At 33.4% G+C, this 19627-nt stretch overlaps 1 protein-coding gene across 50 annotated transcripts in view; it reads right to left on the bottom strand.

The window, feature by feature from the left end:
* Positions 1-19627, bottom strand: part of RIMS2 (regulating synaptic membrane exocytosis 2) — a 456898-nt gene that overhangs the window by 128602 nt on the left and 308669 nt on the right. For 28 of the 50 annotated variants that reach the window (XM_032680574.1, XM_032680663.1, XM_032680634.1 and 25 more), the window contains 5 exons: positions 18585-18650; positions 16150-16212; positions 7930-8109; positions 6706-6815; positions 5879-5911 (listed from right to left, as the gene is read on the bottom strand). In XM_032680574.1, the coding sequence (XP_032536465.1) occupies positions 5879-5911; positions 6706-6815; positions 7930-8109; positions 16150-16212; positions 18585-18650 (452 nt within the window). Of the gene's footprint in view, positions 1-5878; positions 5912-6705; positions 6816-7929; positions 8110-9616; positions 9689-16149; positions 16213-18584; positions 18651-19627 lie in introns of all 50 variants that reach the window. The other 22 variants (XM_032680845.1, XM_032680835.1, XM_032680855.1 and 19 more) reach the window with 7 other exon arrangements.

Genomic DNA, 19627 nt, shown 5'->3' on the forward strand with positions numbered 1-19627 from the left:
TCTTTGTGCTATTTCTCATTAATATCTCTAGTTTACTCCAATGAGATCCTTCTGCAAGTAACGATGCTCGTATGCAGCCCTTAGTGTCCCTTGTTGCAAATTCTTATTAAATTTTGAAGCACTGGAAAGCAGACAGTAAGTACCAAAGCAGAGAAAACAGACATATATTGTAGATAATTGGTTTAAAAGTATCTTCTGCTTGGCTTTGCTTTAGTTTTTCTAGGAATAAAAGACTCAGCCTCCATTCTCAAACAGCACATTTTAAATTGTGTATAAATCATAAACAAGTGGACACACTTGGTACCTTAGTAAGTGCAGAAGAAACAATGCAAATGCTTTTCCAGCTTGGAAAAATATCCTCAATTTCCCAGATAATAACATGCTTTTTACCTGAATTTCATAGTAGTTAAAATGCATAAAGGAAGATACTTTTCCACCAGTATCTACAGTTGCCTAGAGCATATCTAAATACTAGAGAACATTGAAATAGTTGGAAATAACAGTAAAAATACCATTAACTATAAGAGACACGAATATGTTTTTTATGTCATTAATAAAGAACCAAACTTTCTTTTGTGACAAAGCTCAAGAAGGTAACAACACTAATGATACTGAAGAGCGTCGAGATGAGCAACCAGTGTACCATATGCCTGCTTTAATTTAAATGTCAGTTATTCATTAAACAGTTTTGACATGATGCAGTACATTGTAGTTTTTCAAGGTTCAGATTTTGAATGCTTATTGATTTTTGTGTTCGCTGTTCCCAGAATTCTTTTCAGTAAAAAACTACTTGTTCTAGTAGGTTATTGTTAATAGAGTGAAATTTAGGCTATAATCAAAGCCAATGCAATGGAAACTAACCTCTGCATGGATTTCTGCTCTATAATTCTGTGATAAAATCATGGCATTTAAATTCCAATTAAAATCATGACATTGAAAATTCCAATTAAAATATTCAGCAGGGATATCATCTATATACTCAAATGTATAGAAGATGTGCCTAAGACTTTAAAAAAACTGATTTCAGTAGAATTGAATTAAAGTGGTTTTGGCATGTTGGTACCCTGAAACATAAACAAAAAATAGATGTTATGAGCACAGCTCATAAATGACTCCTCAGTCATTTTTCTTTATGCCCTTTGTAGTCTCAGACCTAGATAGTAAGATCTTCAAATTTCATAAAGCTGTTTAATTCCTCCTTTTGCCAATCCAAGAGAAAATGATAAACTATGACCTCCCTTGAAAGGTCAGACCTTGAGCTCTTCATTTTGGTAAAATTTGTTCAAGTTTTTCTGTCGAAATCATACCAATGCAAATAAAATGTTTTAATATTCTTCAGGGGCTGAGGTCTCTACTGCCTCTCAGGAGAGTGAACTAAGCATCCTCAAGTAAAACCCAAAGGGCTTTTTTGTATTGTTGCAAATTCTTTGTTGAAGTCAAAAACCCAAGGTAGATTCAGGCAGTATCCTAAGGAACCCTTGTTACTGATGTTAACTAAGCTATTCTCTTTACTTTCCTGTCAAGCACACACGATGAAAGTTATGCTGTGCAAGCACAAAGATGTCTAACATCATACAGCCAGTACCACAGAAGAGTCCACACAAACAAATGGGTGGGTGCAAAGCTATGTGCCTTCATTTTTTAGACTGCTGTGTTTGACTAAGTCATCAAGTTCATAGCCAAGCTGAAGGTAATCCAAACTCCTGTCTTATATTATATACATGTGATCAATCACCTTTTATAAAATAAAGTACCTATATATCATATAGTCTTAAAAACACGCGAAATCACAGCTTTTAGAGGATGACAGAATTATGACCAGTGTTAATACAGGTCCTGTGCAATTGCATTACAATAGTCTTTCTCTGTCTCCCATCAAACTGTAGGGCATTGGAAAACGCACAACAAAATTCCTTTTCATTTTGCAAAACTATGTCTCATTTAACAAAGAAATAATGTTCTTAATAAGATAAAACCCCTTAAAATAAACAGCGTTTCTGTCAGGGGTATCTGTGTTTCCTAATTATTGGACTGCCTCAGTAACTCACGCTCCATGCTGCATCAGCTACAACAGTACCCTGACATTGTTCTTTTTACAGATTTGAAATTGTATTTAGAGAGATATAAAAACTGGACTTACGGTTGTTAGCTATCCCTGATTAAACCTAATCAAGTATTCCTGTTAATTCCATTCATAGCTAATTTTATTCTGGAACAAGATCACCCATACCTGAAGTTAAGAGAGGACAGTTAATCAGCATTAATGTCAGGCTTTAACAGCCTCTGAAATAACTTTCCCAAGACACAAGATTATTATGAGATCGTGTAATTAAAGTCTGTTCCATAAAGTATAAATAGAAGGGCAAATCCTCACTGAGCTCTACTGTTTGCTAAATTTCTGAGCACTTTATTTTCATATTTTAAGGTTTTATTACATTTCTTTACCTAACATCATTTTCTAGTTTTTGTGATTGGATGGAGAGTTGGGGGATTTTTTTGTGGGAGTGAAGAAAGAAAGGGCTATGTTTATTTTAAAGAGGAAAAGGAAAAATCTATATTAGGAAAAAATTCTCTCTGATTAGTAATTAACAACAAACTGAAAGGGTGAATACTGAATACTTTCAAGAGCACTTTATGGTGTTCCATTTTAATTAGCAACAAGCAATGATTGATTTCATCCTTCTACCAAGGCAAGTAAGAATAAAGAAATACACTATAGCCACATATAAATGCAAAAAATCACATTAACCCTTAAGAACTATAAATATTGCAGTATTCACTTATTGTCTGTAGTGCTAATAATAGAGGACACTTAAGAGTAAATAAACATTTCACATACTAAAAACAATTTCAATTTAATAATACTGTTTTCCTACAAATGTTCATTTAAATGAGAGAGCTCTATGACTAGCACAATTTAAAGATATACAAGTAAATGTTCAGCTGGAAAAAAAAAGTGTTCTGGTGATTCAGTAGTGAAAAGTCGATAAAAACTTAAGTGGTCCCAGACATCTTTTCAGAACTACTTTCCAACCACCTAACATGAAAATATACTAAACTAACAAAGGCTAAAGCAAAACCCAAACTGCCTAGATGCTATGGTATACCTTGGGTAAATAAGATAATTACATGCATTTCATAAATACTCAGTCTTTCTTTTGAACAGGTAAATCTGACACTGGAAGCAAACACAGCAGAGAGAAATTAAGGAATTAGCCAAAATACCATGATGATAAAAGACTGTAAATGCAATACAGATAAGTATGTTCTCCTAGAGAGTATGTGGGAGAGTATGTATGAGACAACACACTACAGATAGCAATGGTCCATCGCAGCTACTCACAGCTAGATTTCTTATGAACAAAGCTCTCTGGCTATTTCAGAATTTTGAAATAAAGTATTCTGGGGATACCTACATGCCCTGGAGCAAAATCTTGCAACTACATAACACAGTTCATGGAACTAAATCTAACTCAAATCAAGGTATTTTAATTCTAATGCTAATTAGGAAAGCCATTACCCAGAGGGGTATTTTTTTTCCCCTATAGATTCCTTCCCTTCCATTTCTAGTCACACAGCCATAATCACACCATATTCCACATTCTACTGAGTACTGCACTATAGCAAAAAAATATCTCCAACAGCAAATTACTCCCTTATTTTTACTTGAGTTCTGGCTTTTCTTCTACTACATTTTAAGAAAAGGTATGCAGTTTCAACCCTGTAACAAATACAGATTATTCAAATCTATGCAAACTAAATGAGTCTACTGTAAAAGTTAACAACAGATAAGTTTTTACTTTTTTCTTTTTCTCTTTTTAAAAAATGAGATGACTTCAAATTCCTCTTTGTCTATAATGTATCTTTTATTAACTCTTTTCTTCAGTATGATTTTAACTTAATCTGGTCAATAATAAAATCATTGATTTCAAAATACAAAAAGGTTAACCTTCGCACCCTGTTTCCAAGCAATATAGAAATGCCTCTGCTTCTATAAGAGCAGAAAGGTCTGTTCTGTGACAACGACATTTTCTGGTATGGTCATTAGGCTTTCCCAACAATAGACAACTGTTTTGATTAACCCAAGGGCATATAAAAACACATTAAAATCTGCTCAAATGCCTACAAAGCTTTCAGGTTTACGTGATGCTTTATTTGTTAAATAATGACATAAACTCCTTCTATGATAGTCAGTGTTTCCAATTCTATTACATTTAAGTTTTTATAACTGGTACTTCATTTGCTTAAAATAACTTTCTGTAAAATTCAATTCTCCACAGTAAAAAGACTGCCATTAATCTTAATTACGTTTTGTCACTGACAGAAGTTAGGTAATCTGCTGTTCTTGCAGAGCACTATTATTTTTAAAGAAAATTATTACTCTCCTTAAAGAAAATGATTAGAAAATCCTATAGAAGGGGAGAAAAAGCCTCAAAGGAGAATTTCATTGGTATTAGAATATAAGATCTTAATTCATGACAGAAAATTGTATAGAATACCGTATGAAAACTGTATCTATGGAACATATTTTTAACAGGTTTTACCATCTTTATATATGTAAATTCAAAATGAAATCTATCTATTTACTGTATCTTGAGTCACTGATGATGTTTTTATTGTACATTAAAACTTCAACATCTCTGGATTTGGCAATTTTCCATAACCCAGATTTTCCAAAAGACTACTTTTTTTCAAAAAACAGACTTAAAGGAAAATATTACTCAGTCTTCAAGTAAAAACAGAGTTCCTCAAGTCCCAGTAGTACTTACCAGAGCAAACAATTCTAGTACTCCTATAAAAAATAATTATTTTATTGTATTTATTATATTTCTCTCTACAGAACCTATGAAGTAAATAATAAATAAGACTGCTACCCTCTCTAATCAAACACAGTAGAAATATGCAGTACTTCACAATTTCTGCTCTAAGGAGCTCACAGTCTAAATAGATATACTAAGCAAAGAGCAGGGAAGAATGGTAAAACATAAAAGCATATACAGCAATGACAACAAACATCATGTGATTAGATGTGATTATTTCCTGGCATATCTAGACTGTATTTCATATAAGCAATTCACAACACATAAGACGACAAAGAAATGAATATACTAGGGTGGTGATCTGAGAAAACAAGAGTTTTCTTTTCATGGAGTTTTTGTTTCCAAAATGGAAATAAATACTGTAAACATTGTAAATATTAAATTAAAAAGTCTGATGAGACAGATTCAGTAATACTACATAAAGACCCTCAGTGGAATAACCAAGGACTGCAATTGATATCTTGTGGCTTGCTATTAAGTAACTTAAATGGTTTTAATGTTACAAAATATAAGGGGATTTAATTTTTAGCAAAAATATTATACCTTTTCGAAAGGTATAATTAATTCAATTAATTTTTTCCCTATATTATTTGAAAATTACCCTGTAATTTAGCAAATGTATCACACTATATGTTTGCAATAAAAGCATTGTTTTGATCAAATTCATGGCTAACATTACATGTCAAATAGCTTCAAATGCCTATATTTAAACATGTGCCTGAATATCTGCTAATCCTGGAAAGGTACATACATACACAGGTTAGCTGAAATGCCCTTATTTGCTGCAGCATAAATTCTTGGTCTTTAAAAAGGGTACATGTTTAGGTACTTTTCTAATGACAATCATATTCAGATAGTATTATTTATGCCTTTTTCATGTAGAACCCTGTACAATTTATGAGCTACAGGTCTAAAAATAAAGACTAAATATTTATGACAATAATTCTGACTGTATCTGTGTAATCAAGTAACATCAATTGCAGTTGGGTTTATTTTTCCCTATATAGCCTCTGAAAAAGGCTTTCAGGTGAAAAACAAGCCCTTCTTTATGTACAGACCTTCATAAGATTCTATCTCCTTGTCTCCATTGTCTAGGGAAAGTCACAAAAACAAAACAAACAAACAAAAAAAAAAAGGAACCAAAGCACAGGGGTTAAAAACAACAGAAGTTTTATAAAAGATACAATATACATGTTAAGAAGGATTAAAAAAAGGAGTGTATATGGCCATTTAGACTGATTTTGCACAGCACATCTAATTATTAGAAGATGAAGGTGAATATATATTTGCTATCAAAAATGTGTTTGTATACCCCTGTTTCTAAACATTTTGGAAAATGTCTCGATCAACCAGTGCTTTTAACAGGCATTAAAGATAAGCTCAATCAGAGTGCCAGTAAAACATGAATCATGAAATATCTTTCTGACCTTTTCCATTTTAAAGATTGTTACCTCTCTTCTTGCTCTTCCTGTTTCAAGAAGCAGATGTTTTATATCAGTGTTCTTTAATACACTACACGTGAACCCACAAGTGATCAGCTATGTTCCCGACTCCTAAAAGAGCCAGAATTTTATTACTAAACAACATACAGAAGATCAGTTCCTGTGCCTGTTGAAGTCAATGACAAAACACCTATTGAGTTCAGAAGGAACAGGATCATGCTAATAGTCCACCTTGGTTCATGTGTATTGCTGGTGATTCATTTCAGCCAAGAGTATTGTAGATATTAAAACATAATAGAAGAAAACACAGTACAAAATACAATACTACTGTCAAATCCTAATTCTGTACACAAAAATTCAATAGATTTCAACTCTAATGGCAAAAGAAAAATAATAAATATAACCAACCTTCACGAGTAATTTGGATAAAACCACACACTTACTTCTCTCCAACGTCCCCTTGGGTGGGAGCTGCGGTAACTGCCTGCCCCTTCGCCCTACTACCGGAGTACTTGATGGACTTGTCTGAACAGACCCAGATCGAGGATGTGACCTATGAGACACATATCAAAACAAACCACAGCCTTTAAATGACAAATTCATCCTTAAATATCATCAAGAACTGATAACATGACTAAGTAGGCTTTACATCACTTGGGGCCCTTGCAGTCCCAGAGTGAAACTATTATCTCATTTCAGAAAAAGACCTGATTAAAAACAGAAATCTCTCCATGAAAAAGAAGCCAAACTAGGTCTGAACATCCATAAGATACTTGTTCGTACAGTCAAGCCAGAAAATGTGTTGTGTGCATATTCATGGACATATGAATATAATACCCACATACACATAAATTTATCCACAAGTCAAATTCAATGATCTTTACTCAGCATGTATTTGCTTAAATTACATTTAAGTGGCAATGAGATTACATGGATTTGTCTAAACAAAGTAATAAACTGAGAAAAGACACTGATATTTGACTCTAACTCTCACTGGGGATTTGATGTTAATAACTGTAACTTTCAGAAAACAAATAATGTATTCTGCGGTTCTAAAATAAGGAGAGGCTTTACTAAACATCAACTAGAGCAAAATGCACTCATCTTTTTACTGTATTAGGTTTATTTAAGCTAAGAATAATGCATAGCAATCCTCAAAATATCAATCAGGGGTACTCAAACAGGAACAATACAGACTATGGCACAGTAAAATGTAGTCAGAGAAAATGGTGGTTAAAATGATAATTAATAGACAAAGTTAGTACAGTCCATCTAAAGAAACTTTTTTTAAAAAAAAAAATAGTTTCATTTGATGTTATGATGGCTGTTCCATAAGCGATGTCTGATGAACACAAATAATTTCTCATTCTGTAAGAGAAGAATATGATAGTTATGAAGTGCTTTATGTGGGAAACCATCCAGGATTCCTGATAAATGAGAAATCATAAACAAATGTAGTTAAATACAGCTAGCAAATGATTTGCAATGGCTGCCACACCATTATATCCAGAGTTGAATATAAATAGTGTGTTGGCACTGAAAGGGTTAGTATCTATTGCTACTAGTGATCAGCTAAGGATGAGGCGATACCAATTAGCTACTGGGAAAATAAAATGGTGAGCTGGTGGGGCAGGAGGGGATTAGTCTGATTGATTTGTCTGTTTCACCTCGGTAAGGCAGGTGAAGGAGGGGCAGATCTTCCAGTCATTAATGAAGGCATCGACCTGATGAGGTTTGAGTCAGGACGCTCTGTGGATCGGGAGCGGGAGTTGGTCCGCTCTAGCATAGGACGTTGCTCTGTTGATCTGGATCTTTGATATGGCTGTCTATCTGCTGCTTCACAATTCCTGTAATGTTAGTCAAAAAGCAGCTCAGATGAACTTTTCTATTAATTATAAAATATGCTGCATGATACTGGTTTGGAGCAAATCATTTTGTTATGTATATTTTTGGGGGGAGTAAATTTTCTGATAGAACTTCTTGATAACATACAGGTTTTTTATACATGTATGATTTGACTTGCTCCATATAACTTGCTCTTGATAAATGGGCTGAAATGTTTCCAATGTCTTGGTAATGACTATCCATGCAATAGTCTGTTTCCTGACATTAAAATGTTGGTTTGTGTCAATCAATACATCAACCTGGGAAGAAAAGACTAGATGATATAATATTAAGTCTCACTAAAGTTTAGGACTCATTTAATTGTGCAGTTTAATTTTAATTGTGCAGTTTAATTTTGCATTATCCCTCATATTAGTAGGGGGTTTTTTTAGATTGCATTATCTCTAAAGGTAGCACTCTTGTTTGTAGGAAACTCCACATTTGAGATGTTATAATTATTATGTAGCACTATTAATTATTACTAAACTTGGAACGTCTGTCAAAATATAGACTGGGCAATAGTGATGGATTCATATGTGGTGCTCAGACTGTAATCCAATGAAAACCTGCATCATTAGTACTTGCAAAGGTTCCAACAACTAGAAAAAGTTTGGTTTGTAAGTAAAAAAAAATCTCCTAAGCCACAGTCTATGGAACTGTACTAAAACAGCAATGGAAAAAGTTATCATTAGAGATGCAATGGGGAGAAACTAGACTGAGTAAAAAAGAATTTCTTGATCGAGCAGTCTGGTCTTTTACTATTAGGCAATTAATCAAACCATTCATTTCAGAAAATAATCAAGCTCCACCTTTTTTCACAATGTAATTGGTCTGTTTGAAAGGAGTAATGTTTACTAGCAACATCCAAAAATAAATTATATCAAGGCATTTTAAAAGTAAAATCCATACCCTAATGGAGCTATTTCTTAAATTCACAGTCCTCCCAGCTCTCCTTGAGTAACTGAATGGCTACAGAATACAAATGGGGAATGTGTACCCTTCAGGACTTTTCCTTTAGCTAAGTCATGCCTTTTACAATGGCGTCAGTTAATACAATGAGTGGCTGGATGGTGATTAAGTGTAAAAAGAAGTCAAATTTTAATTGGTATCAAGAAAGAGAGAGACATACCACAGCCTCATTATGAAGAGTTTTATGTTAGTAACAGCATTTATTTCTAAAGAACATTGAAAAACAATATAGTGGCTAACTTTGCTGCATGGGTTTATAAAACAGCCATTACAAGCAATGTCTCTTCAGGCCTTCCATGAGGTCATAATTGGACTCCCAGAGCAAACGAAGGAATTGCCACAGACAGATTCAGAATAATACCACACACCATGAACCTATATCTATAAGCTCCTAACAAGCGAACACACCACAGTGAGACACATAATGGTAATTATAAGCTGAGGCACTAAAGATTGGAGGGAAAGTACAATGAGCCTGGCACAAAACCATGACAAAATTACCTCACTTCTTCTTCTATCAGCTCTGTTTCTGAATGGGAAGCTTCATCAGCAAAAACATCCACTGTCTCGCTTCTTTTACATTGTTGATAGACAAAGAAACACAACCTTAGCTTTAATATGAATGCTTTTTAGTTTATGTAACTGTTTAAGAGAGCTTTCAGTGCTATGGAAGGTGAGAAAAGTGTCAGCCACCTCATGATGGTTAAAAAAATGACCATGGAATAAATTCTTTAACTATGGAAGCAAATTTCAAGAAAAAATATTCCTAAATTCAACAAAGTTACAAAAGAGAATATGGTCAAGGTCCAGAAAACCCATCCCTATCTTATTTACCCACATATTTAAGAAAATTAGTGAGCCCACAGAAACTTTCTTCTTTGGGTCTGCTACACACACATAGCTAGAATGCTCTTTATCTTGTCAGTGAGTGGAGGACTGCCAGGCCACACCAGCAGAGACTGGGCAATATGTGAGAGGTATTATTTAATTTTCTGTTTCTCTCTTCTTTCAACATCCAGTAGGAGACGTAGAGAGGAACAGGTGAGTAGCAACCACATGATTCTCATAAACACTTCATGAGAAGTTAAGACTCTCACTTGTTACTCTTAAGGCCTCGTTAGGTATAAAAAGCTCTTTAGGTATAAAAAAATATTTTTAGGATGTTTGGGATCTAACCCATTCCCTGTATTAGAAGGCAGGGAGGTATTTTTACCACTAGAATTAATACTAATGGCTTAGTGTGCAGGTTTCATATTCTGCGGATCATCATGGAGCCAGTGTAGCTAATCACTATGCTACCAGATATAGGCCTCATAAATTTTGTATTCAACAGCTAATATAAATATTCGGTTTGCTACAATCTGCAGTTGGCATTTACTTTAAGTGGAAAAACAATCAGGGGTTCCAGAAGTGAAGAAGAGTGTGAATTTTGGCAGTGAACATTCTGCTTTGAAGCTTTGGCACTGCTGTTGTTTTGTAGACTGCAGGATTTGAAGACTAAGTTAAATCCTGAGATGAACCTGAGTTGTCACTCTCAAGTTCCAGGCTACATGCTGCAATCCTCTTCAAAAGCACCACAGCAAATGAAGGGCTATTTCAAGTGGACTTTCTTCCACTTGAAAGTTTTACTTTGTTTTTTTACACCATACACATATAAAGAACAATTCAACAGATAATTTTAGTGTCTATTCTTCATCCTCACTTATTCTTTTGTTCTTTTAGCAGTAAACACATGTAATATATGATCCTAGTCTTCAGAAAAAAACTATCCCTTTTAAAGAAAAACTATCATTCCAACAAGATGCTTGGCTAGTGAAGGTCCTCCCTTACCACTGAATACAATTATGCATTAATATCACAATCCAGACATAAGCATGGAGAGCAAGTTAAATTGGAAACAGAATTCCCTAACTTTTCAGATATCATTCCAAGACATTTTCAAAAATTATCTAGATGAAACTCTCCTCTTTTCTCATTATAAATCATATCATACAAATTCCTAATTTTTAAAGAGGTAAATACGATAGTCTTAGTTAAACTATTCAACATCCATATAATATTTTAATGTACACTGTTTATCTTTGCTAACAGACCTTTCATTATGAAAATACAGTTAATGAAATGTCAAATAATGACCTCCTTCATTTAGTATTGCCTATGGTAGCATCCTTCTACCTTTGCTAAGGAAAACATGCATGTGAGATGGTCTATTCCCTTGTCAAAGTATGCAGGTCTTGTAAGCTGACTCTCCCCTCCACAGAAGAAAGAGTATAGCAGTGTTTGCTTCTAAGCCAAGCCCACCTATCCCTGTGAGACTGAGCTCCCTGTAAGTCACTAATACATGGAAAGTCTTATGAGTTTTCACAATCTAACTTTATATTCCAAACTCATCAAATATTAAAATTAGAATCTCATAGTATTTAGGTACCACTGTAAACTCTAGTTACTACAGTACAGTATCTAACCAAAGGTGCTACCACACTTTATTTGATCTACTGATTTATCTGCATTGTTCTATATTCATAGTCTGGAAATTTCAAACACTAACTCTTTTCCCAATGCAGAAAATAACCATTTCTAATTTTTAATTTTTCAGATTTGTTACTTTCTTAACAAATAAAAAGAATTTTCAAAAAATGATTTTACTCATTGATCTAAACTTATCTAAAGAGGAAGCTTTATAAAAGCTGAACATTTTCCAACAGTAAGCAATTGTAACAGTTTACAGAATAAATAGAAGTTATTTTTTCCCCCAGAATGACTGAAAACACAATTTATTTGAAAGCCCATGTTAATTTTTTTTTACTGTGTACAAGCTATGAGACCATGCCAATCACAATTTTAGTAATTAGGTTTTTCTTGTAACAAAAAACTGAAGAAATAAAAATAGAATAGCTGTAGGAATACAGTACACTAAAATCCAGCTCCTACTTCATCTTTTTTCATCTAGAAGCACTGAGCACAGAACAAGAAAAATACAACAATACACTTTCTAATTATTATAATTTCAATCTCCAGCTAATATACAAGGCAATACCTGTCAGTGTCTGTGGATGGTTGCTGGATTTCAATCCTTGGACATGTTATTCTTCTACTAGCTATAGGAACTTTGCTGTTTAGTCACAGACACAAGATCCTCTGTTAGCATAACATAGATAAGCATGTCTACAAACAACTGAGATTTCTAGTACCAAGCAAACTTAAATTTGAGTCATAAATATTGCAGTGGAAAATGGGAAGGAGCAGTACACTGTCAAATGTCTACACAAACTGGTGATCGGATAACTCACCAAATCACTCATCTATACCTCTAGGGAAACTTAATATAAAATTATGTGCTGCTATAGTTTTTAAAAGCCAGGAACGTAATGCTTTTAGGTACTCTGGTTAAGGAAAAAAAAAACAACAAGGAAAGAAAGATATTTAAAGACTTTTGTGTTGCAGTAATATTCTATCATGATTTATATATATATGTAATATATACACATACATGCATACACTCATGATCTATTCACATGCACATTACCCTGGTTATAGCTACAAGTATCTCTACGTGCCATTGACAGGCACGACTAAACTGTAATACACCAGTGTTTGAACTAGTTTTCTACCAGCTGACTCAGCTAAGCAGACAAAGCAGAGAACTCTGCTGCAATTCCAGGCACGCTGTGCTCCACACTACTGTGTGCACACTGCTACATCTACAGAAAGTCAGGGGCTTACAGCTTGCTTAAGCATCTGCACATGGCATTGCAGTCACTTTGGTGACTGTTGTAGACATATCTAGTCCTGCTAACACACGGTGGCATTGCACAATTATAAAAATGCTGACAGAAAGCACAGAAATCTACACCTATAAAGATTTACTCTCCCAAATATGTTTCATCGTTGATATGTTTACTGAGAAATAGTCAAGCCCTGCTTTAAATAGGGAGTTAGAGCACACAGGTTTTTCAATGTTTTTTCCAACCTGAAGTAGTTTATCATTCTATGGATGCAGTCAGAGGTTTCTACTAGCTATTACAATCAAATATCAGTAAAACCAACAAGTAATGCAAATTCTGGAACAACTAAGACCAAAATGATGTGCTGAAATATTTCAGATCCTCTTTATCTGTAAAATCAGACCTAACTAATTTTGTGTATTTTTGAGGAATTCAAAAACAACTTGAACATTTGAAAGGAAAACAGTAAAATGTGTAATTTCTTCTTCACAGAAAATCTCAATATTAAACAAAGTGTTGAACCCTTTTGATAAAGAGGCTTTTTAACTTCCAGGTGACACTATTTGCAACCACATTCAAATGAGAGCAAAAACAACAAACGAACTAATAATAATAATACTAATTTCACTTAACTAGTTAATTTTAACTAGCTTAAGAATCAGTTTCCAGTATTTTACTCAAAAGTAATTTCTAAAAACATATGAACCTTGCAGACTACGATTTCCTTACACAGAAGTGAACCAATGGCTGCAAGGAACACATATGTTGCCCTATGTCTTACCAATTTATTTAGCTTGCACGAACTTTAACAAATTAACATTTATTCATTTTTTTATTCTGTGTCTACAACATAAAATACTTGTAGGCATTCTTTCACTAATAATTTAAAAGTCTGAGAAAATTAGATTTTTGCTATAATGTCAAATGTTAGGTGTTTTTTACATTATTGTTTCTGGTACTTGTAATGTACATTTTCACTTATATAGCCAGTTACTTTATATAGTATCTTGTATTTTGCCTACTATTCTAACTTTTGACATCTTTTACACAGACCATCAATTGACACATATTAAAGGATCACACTACACGAATACATATCTCTATGTCCATAGATGATTCACTGAAGATCATGATAAAGTTGATTAGGATTCAAAAGCTGGGAATAAGAAATTCTCAAAGATGAGAGCTGAAATCCTCTCCTCTTCTTTGCCTCAGGTCAGTTTTATAACTGAATATACTGCAGCGGTTCTCTCAAGATAATAATCTAAACTTCCATAAAAGTATTGGAAATATTCCAAAATATAATAGTTTCAGCTCTATATTATAAATTTATTCCACATATTTTCCCATTTCAAAACACAATATTTTATCCACTGAACTTGAATGTTATATCATAATGTATGAGCAATGACAGGAACATTCAAGAGTTTTAATGAACATGTATTTCATGACTGAAGTATAGTGGTATATAAAACAATGAATAGAGAAGCAATGAGAAACAAGAATTTCCTAGTAGAGCTTGAACTTCAAATACAGTTCAGCAGAGAATTTAGATTATAGACTAATAAGATGAATTAGTTGTAGGCCTAAAACTAAGCATGAACTTAAATATCCTTTTGTACAGTGTAGTACTAAATGAAAAATCTGAAAAGTACTTGGTTCTTGATGGCTTTTGTGGGATTTTTTTTCCCCAGATCTTAAATATAACTTTATTTCTAGATGGCACACATACATAGTTGGCCTTTTTTTCTCCAGTGACACTTTTTAAGCATCAATAATATGGCAGATATTTAATCACAACCAGGGCTACAATGATACAGTTTACTGTATATAAATACTACAGCTGTCTGTTTATCCACCTTCTTAACTTTTGGCAACAGCCCTGTAATTCTCACCTCTCTGAAGTCAACAAGAGTTCTGTCATTTGATGAGCCTAGGATTTCAATCAGATCATTCCAAGAGAAGCAGATATGTAAGACTTTATTATCTTTTAAGCTCTCAAATTACGAATGAGCAAAATAGCATTCAGTTTCTGTTAAAGGCATTCTCTAAATCCATTGATCTTAACAGATTCTGATCCATTTCAGTAGTCTTTATTCTATTAACATATGTTTTATGCCTTATGGTTTACCTAAAAGTCATATTGGTTCACAACAAATGATTTTATCTTTTATTTCTTTTTCCAAATCGTTTTGGAGCTAAATTTAAATGGGAAGATAGAGTAGTAAAAAATATATTTCTTTTAAAATTAGAAATCTATTTTTAGATATTTACTATGTTAAATAGTAATCTAATATTTACCTACATTAGCACCTATTCAGTACTAATTATAAGACAAGAGAAGTATCTAGACTAGTAACTAGAACTATCTCATATGACTATCGAAAGCAAATACAAAAGTTTTATTTACACAAAACACTTTTCAGCCTGCTTTAAATGCTGTTCATTTTCAACATGCTTGTGCACTTTCCAGGGAGAACTAATAAGCATGGCCCTTGGTGTACACTTAAAATTGAAGAGCCAGCAAACAGTGGCACTCTGGTTGAAAAAGCTAGGGAAGAAATATGGTCTCAAGTAAGTCTCTGCAACTGCACTAATGTTGAGTCAAAAGACCCTCAAAACCCTCTCCTTTCTAGAGAACAGAGAAACTTGCATTAAAATCTTGAAGAATTAATTCTGGGGTTTATCAGATTTTTTTCATTTTCAAGTTGTCAGTCATTATGTTCTCCCCTGTTCGCATTCACAAAGGAAGTAAGGAAGAAAAAAGAAAATCCTTGCAAGTGCAAGAAGAAAATGAGGGGGGAGCAGTAAAGTAAAAGAACTAATAGCAAGGAAAATTTGTGTGCTGTCTTGATCAGCCAGCTACAACTAGGAAGAACTAAAGATTATAGGGCACACAGCACTTTGCATGGGTTATGCATCAATCACACAGGAAGATAGGTTAGACAGCTTGAACTGGGATTATTTCTAAAAGTAAAAAGTATTAGGTCTCAGAGACATATTCCCCAACACTGTGAATGTAGGCAGGTATTATCATTAAAAACCACTTTTTCACTAAAGCAGCCCAGAACAGTGAGAACAAGTTTTAAAAATAGTTCAAACGCAATGTTCTTTTTCTATTTGTAACTGAATAAAATAGTTTAATCTTGGAAAAAAAGACTAGAACATAAGTGCCTTAGTTCTGAGTCAAGAAAGACATCAAGAAAAATACATTTATTAGGAATAACTGGTACAATTACAAATGAACTCTTACTATAAAGATTTAAAATATATTTTAGCTTTATCTGTAACACTACACTCTTTACTTACCCATATTTTTCAGCTGAACCATTGACTACATGATCTGCCCATGAACTTGCACCATTGTACCACCTTTACAATGCAGTTAAAATAAAGAAATGTTATAAAGAAGCAAATGTATTATTAATAGCACTCTAATTTATATGACATGACCATTTCTCAACAAAATGGGAAAATTTCCAAGTATTTCCAAATAATTTTGTACATTTCATATTTTCTCTCAGGTATCAAGAAAATCTTTTTCAAAGCTAAACACTATTAAAATTATGGGCTTTTTTCCTGATATAACTCTTATATTTAGCTTCTAGATTTTTCAGTAGTTTAGCCATGAATTTCAGTTCCATAAATCCTAATTGATCCCTCATCTTTTCTTACATAAAAGTCGCCATGTTTTCAATGGTTATTGAATTTGTGGAATAATTAAAAGAATTTGTGGAGATATAACACTACCAAAAATAACATTACATGCATCAGTAGTTTAAAATATTGCTTTCAACTTCAAATATACGAATTTTTCAATTTTTTTTTATATAGTAGGGGGTTTTTTATAGTTACTTAAGAAGTAGAAGAAAACTCACTTCAATCAGATCAACCAATGATAACTAATTAAATTTTATTCTCGTATTATTCTTCCAGCTACTGAACATGGACTACTGAAACATTTGCAGCATCATTTCAGCAAATTAGTTGAAGACAATGTAAAATACATGTAGTAGTATTTTATCTTAACCAGAGCCATTGAGAAAGAAAATAATGGGACAAAAAAAAAGCTGCTTTAAGAAATCAGGTGATAAATTGTTTACATGCCACTACTCCAGTACATTAAAAATAGATACAAATCATCCAGCATTTGGTTAAGGAGTTTCAACTGGATCACTGGAGTTCTGTACTTTCAGGATCTTGTTTGGTTAAAGCCTGGGGATTATCAGAAAATATCAAGGGAACTCTATTATAAATTTGGACAAAAATATTCCTTTGTATGTACTGAAAATCCTAGCCAAAGGCTGCAGGATGAACTTTTTATGGCTTTAATACACTGATCCAAAAGTTTTCATGAATCTATTCCTGGGAATCACAGCAGTAATTTTTGCATTACTCCATTTTTTAAAAAACTTCTCATATTCAGAATCTGAGGTTTTGCAATATGTTTACAAACTTAATAACACCACATCTCCTGGTCATTATGTTGAGGGAAGAACGTATGGGGTGCAGTATATGCGAGTGTCAATCAGCTGCCCTAGGTTCTTCCATGTCAAATTGGATGGTAAGGGGAATGGCTTTTTATGTTTTGGGGGGTTTTTTTGCATGGTTTGTAGCCAGGTCAATGACTGGACAAAATTCACTTCAGTTTAATCTAATTTAGTTTTAGACTAGATTTAGATTTAGTTCAGTCTAAATTGGAGCACAGCTGGAGAACGACAGATATATCTTTACACTTTCCCTGATCATCCATATCCTCAAAATGAAAACCAGTCTCTCCAATTAGCCAGTATTTAAAGTAAGATTTTTTCGTAAAAGTACTTTATTGCAGACACCAAAAACACATAAATATGATTTCAAAATTGTAGTGCACTTTGTTTTTCTTTAAATATGACTGTATTTATTCATAGTAATCAAACAAAAACAAAATTTCTTGCTATTAGGAAATAATCTCTGCTTTGCCTTTTTTCATACTGTAGATAAAAATGAGACATTGACTTAAAAATGGACAGAGAAATATAAAATATCTAATTGTACAAAGGGAGAGGAATACCAATCCGCTCAGTTTTTCAGATTTTCTTCTTTTTGGACTTTGCCTAGCCCTTTAAACATGAAAGGCATGATCAAATAACTATTTCCAGAGACACTTCAAAATGTTACAGATTACATGTCAGATTTTAGTTGTATCATGTATATCAAAATTAAGGAAGACTAATATTACTTTGGGTCCTAGCACAGTAAACACCCAAAATCAATTTGAAGGCATTTGGTTAGTCCTTTTTTAAGTCAAAATGAGCAGTAACATGTTAAAAGCTGAGCACCTTCTTAAGCGACTCAGGTTATTAAAAGAATAAAATTAAGGATTCTAAATTGTCCTATAATCATTCCTAGTGACTGAAAAGGTTAGCCATTAGAATTATGGTGCAGTTAGGTGGAGAAAAAACCTTCAGTTGTACCTAAGCTCCTCTGTACTATTCAGTTTTCCTCCCACATCTAATGAATAAAAAATTTTTCAAGTGAAGAATTATGCTTAAAAAAATCCAAAGTCGTATTAATAGGGGCCTAAAAGAAAATGAGGTACTTAAAACTATGGAAATTAGCTGTTCTGTATTTAGAGAAATATGGCATAAAATGCACTGTAAATTTAGATATCATTAGTCTGGGCCAATTAGAAATTTTAGGCTACACTTCATAAAAAATGTATTACTCAGCTTTACCTATTTTTACTATATAAATTAAAATACCTTTCAGGAGTATAGGCTGTGTCATCATAATATGAAATAGGCACTCTTCTTTCCTGTCTAGTCCTCCTGAGTATGGAATAAACAGCACAGATATTTCAGACAATTTAAAGGGTGCTTCTTTCATTATGTTTTCCCTTACTGTATTATTAAGATGTGATGAAGATAGTGCACTTTGATCTACAGTTCAGCAGTATATTCTGAACATACATTTTCGTATATATGTGTTAATTTCATCCTTCTACTTTCAAATTATATTCAGAAATTATTAACAACACATTAAGAACACCTGATCAATGCACACATATTTCATAGGAGTAAAAAGTTACATTGACAGGACACTAGTACTTGAGCAACTGAGAAAAATCACCAGAAATAGGATATACATGTCAGAAAATTTCTGACTGATAAAATGTCAGGGTAAAAAAAATTGAAGCAAAATCTCATTTCCTTAAGTGAAACAACAGAAATTCTGCCTGTGTAAGTCTAGAGGATTCTAAATTTGGGTGTATAAATAAAAGCATAAATAAAGCTCAGTACGTCCAGCCATGATGTCTTGCGTATGTTCAACCTGAGTATCTGCAGCAATGTGAACTGATACAGGTAGTGCCACTGTGCTATCACATTAGAGTCAAGGAAATTTGGAACAGAGTACTGAGCAGCAGGATGTTCTTGAGAAAACCCCAAGTCCAAAGGACAGTGAAGTCACTGAAGATGCTCGTGTGCCTGTTGTCTTCCTTAGGCATACGCTGAAATAAGTATCTTGTCAGTGCTGCCTCCATTCCTTTTGGGAGGGAAAGAGGTGGACTTCTTCAAAAGGGAGAACTATCAGAAAGACAAAATGATGAATGCCACAGCCTAAGAATGACCTCAGAAATTAAGGGGTTTGATAATTTAAATGTGGCCTAGAACTAATGATCTGTCATATCTGATAAACAGTAACTGAAACACATTTCAGTAGAGAAAAGATGAAAGAGAATCAAGTAGTTGCTCTGTGGAGGGGGGAAAAAAAAGAAGAAAAATTCTAGAAGCAATCACAAGCCTTA

This window comes from Chiroxiphia lanceolata, chromosome 1 (genome assembly GCF_009829145.1).
Source record: "Chiroxiphia lanceolata isolate bChiLan1 chromosome 1, bChiLan1.pri, whole genome shotgun sequence".
In the NCBI taxonomy this organism is placed as follows: Eukaryota; Metazoa; Chordata; class Aves; order Passeriformes; family Pipridae; genus Chiroxiphia; species Chiroxiphia lanceolata.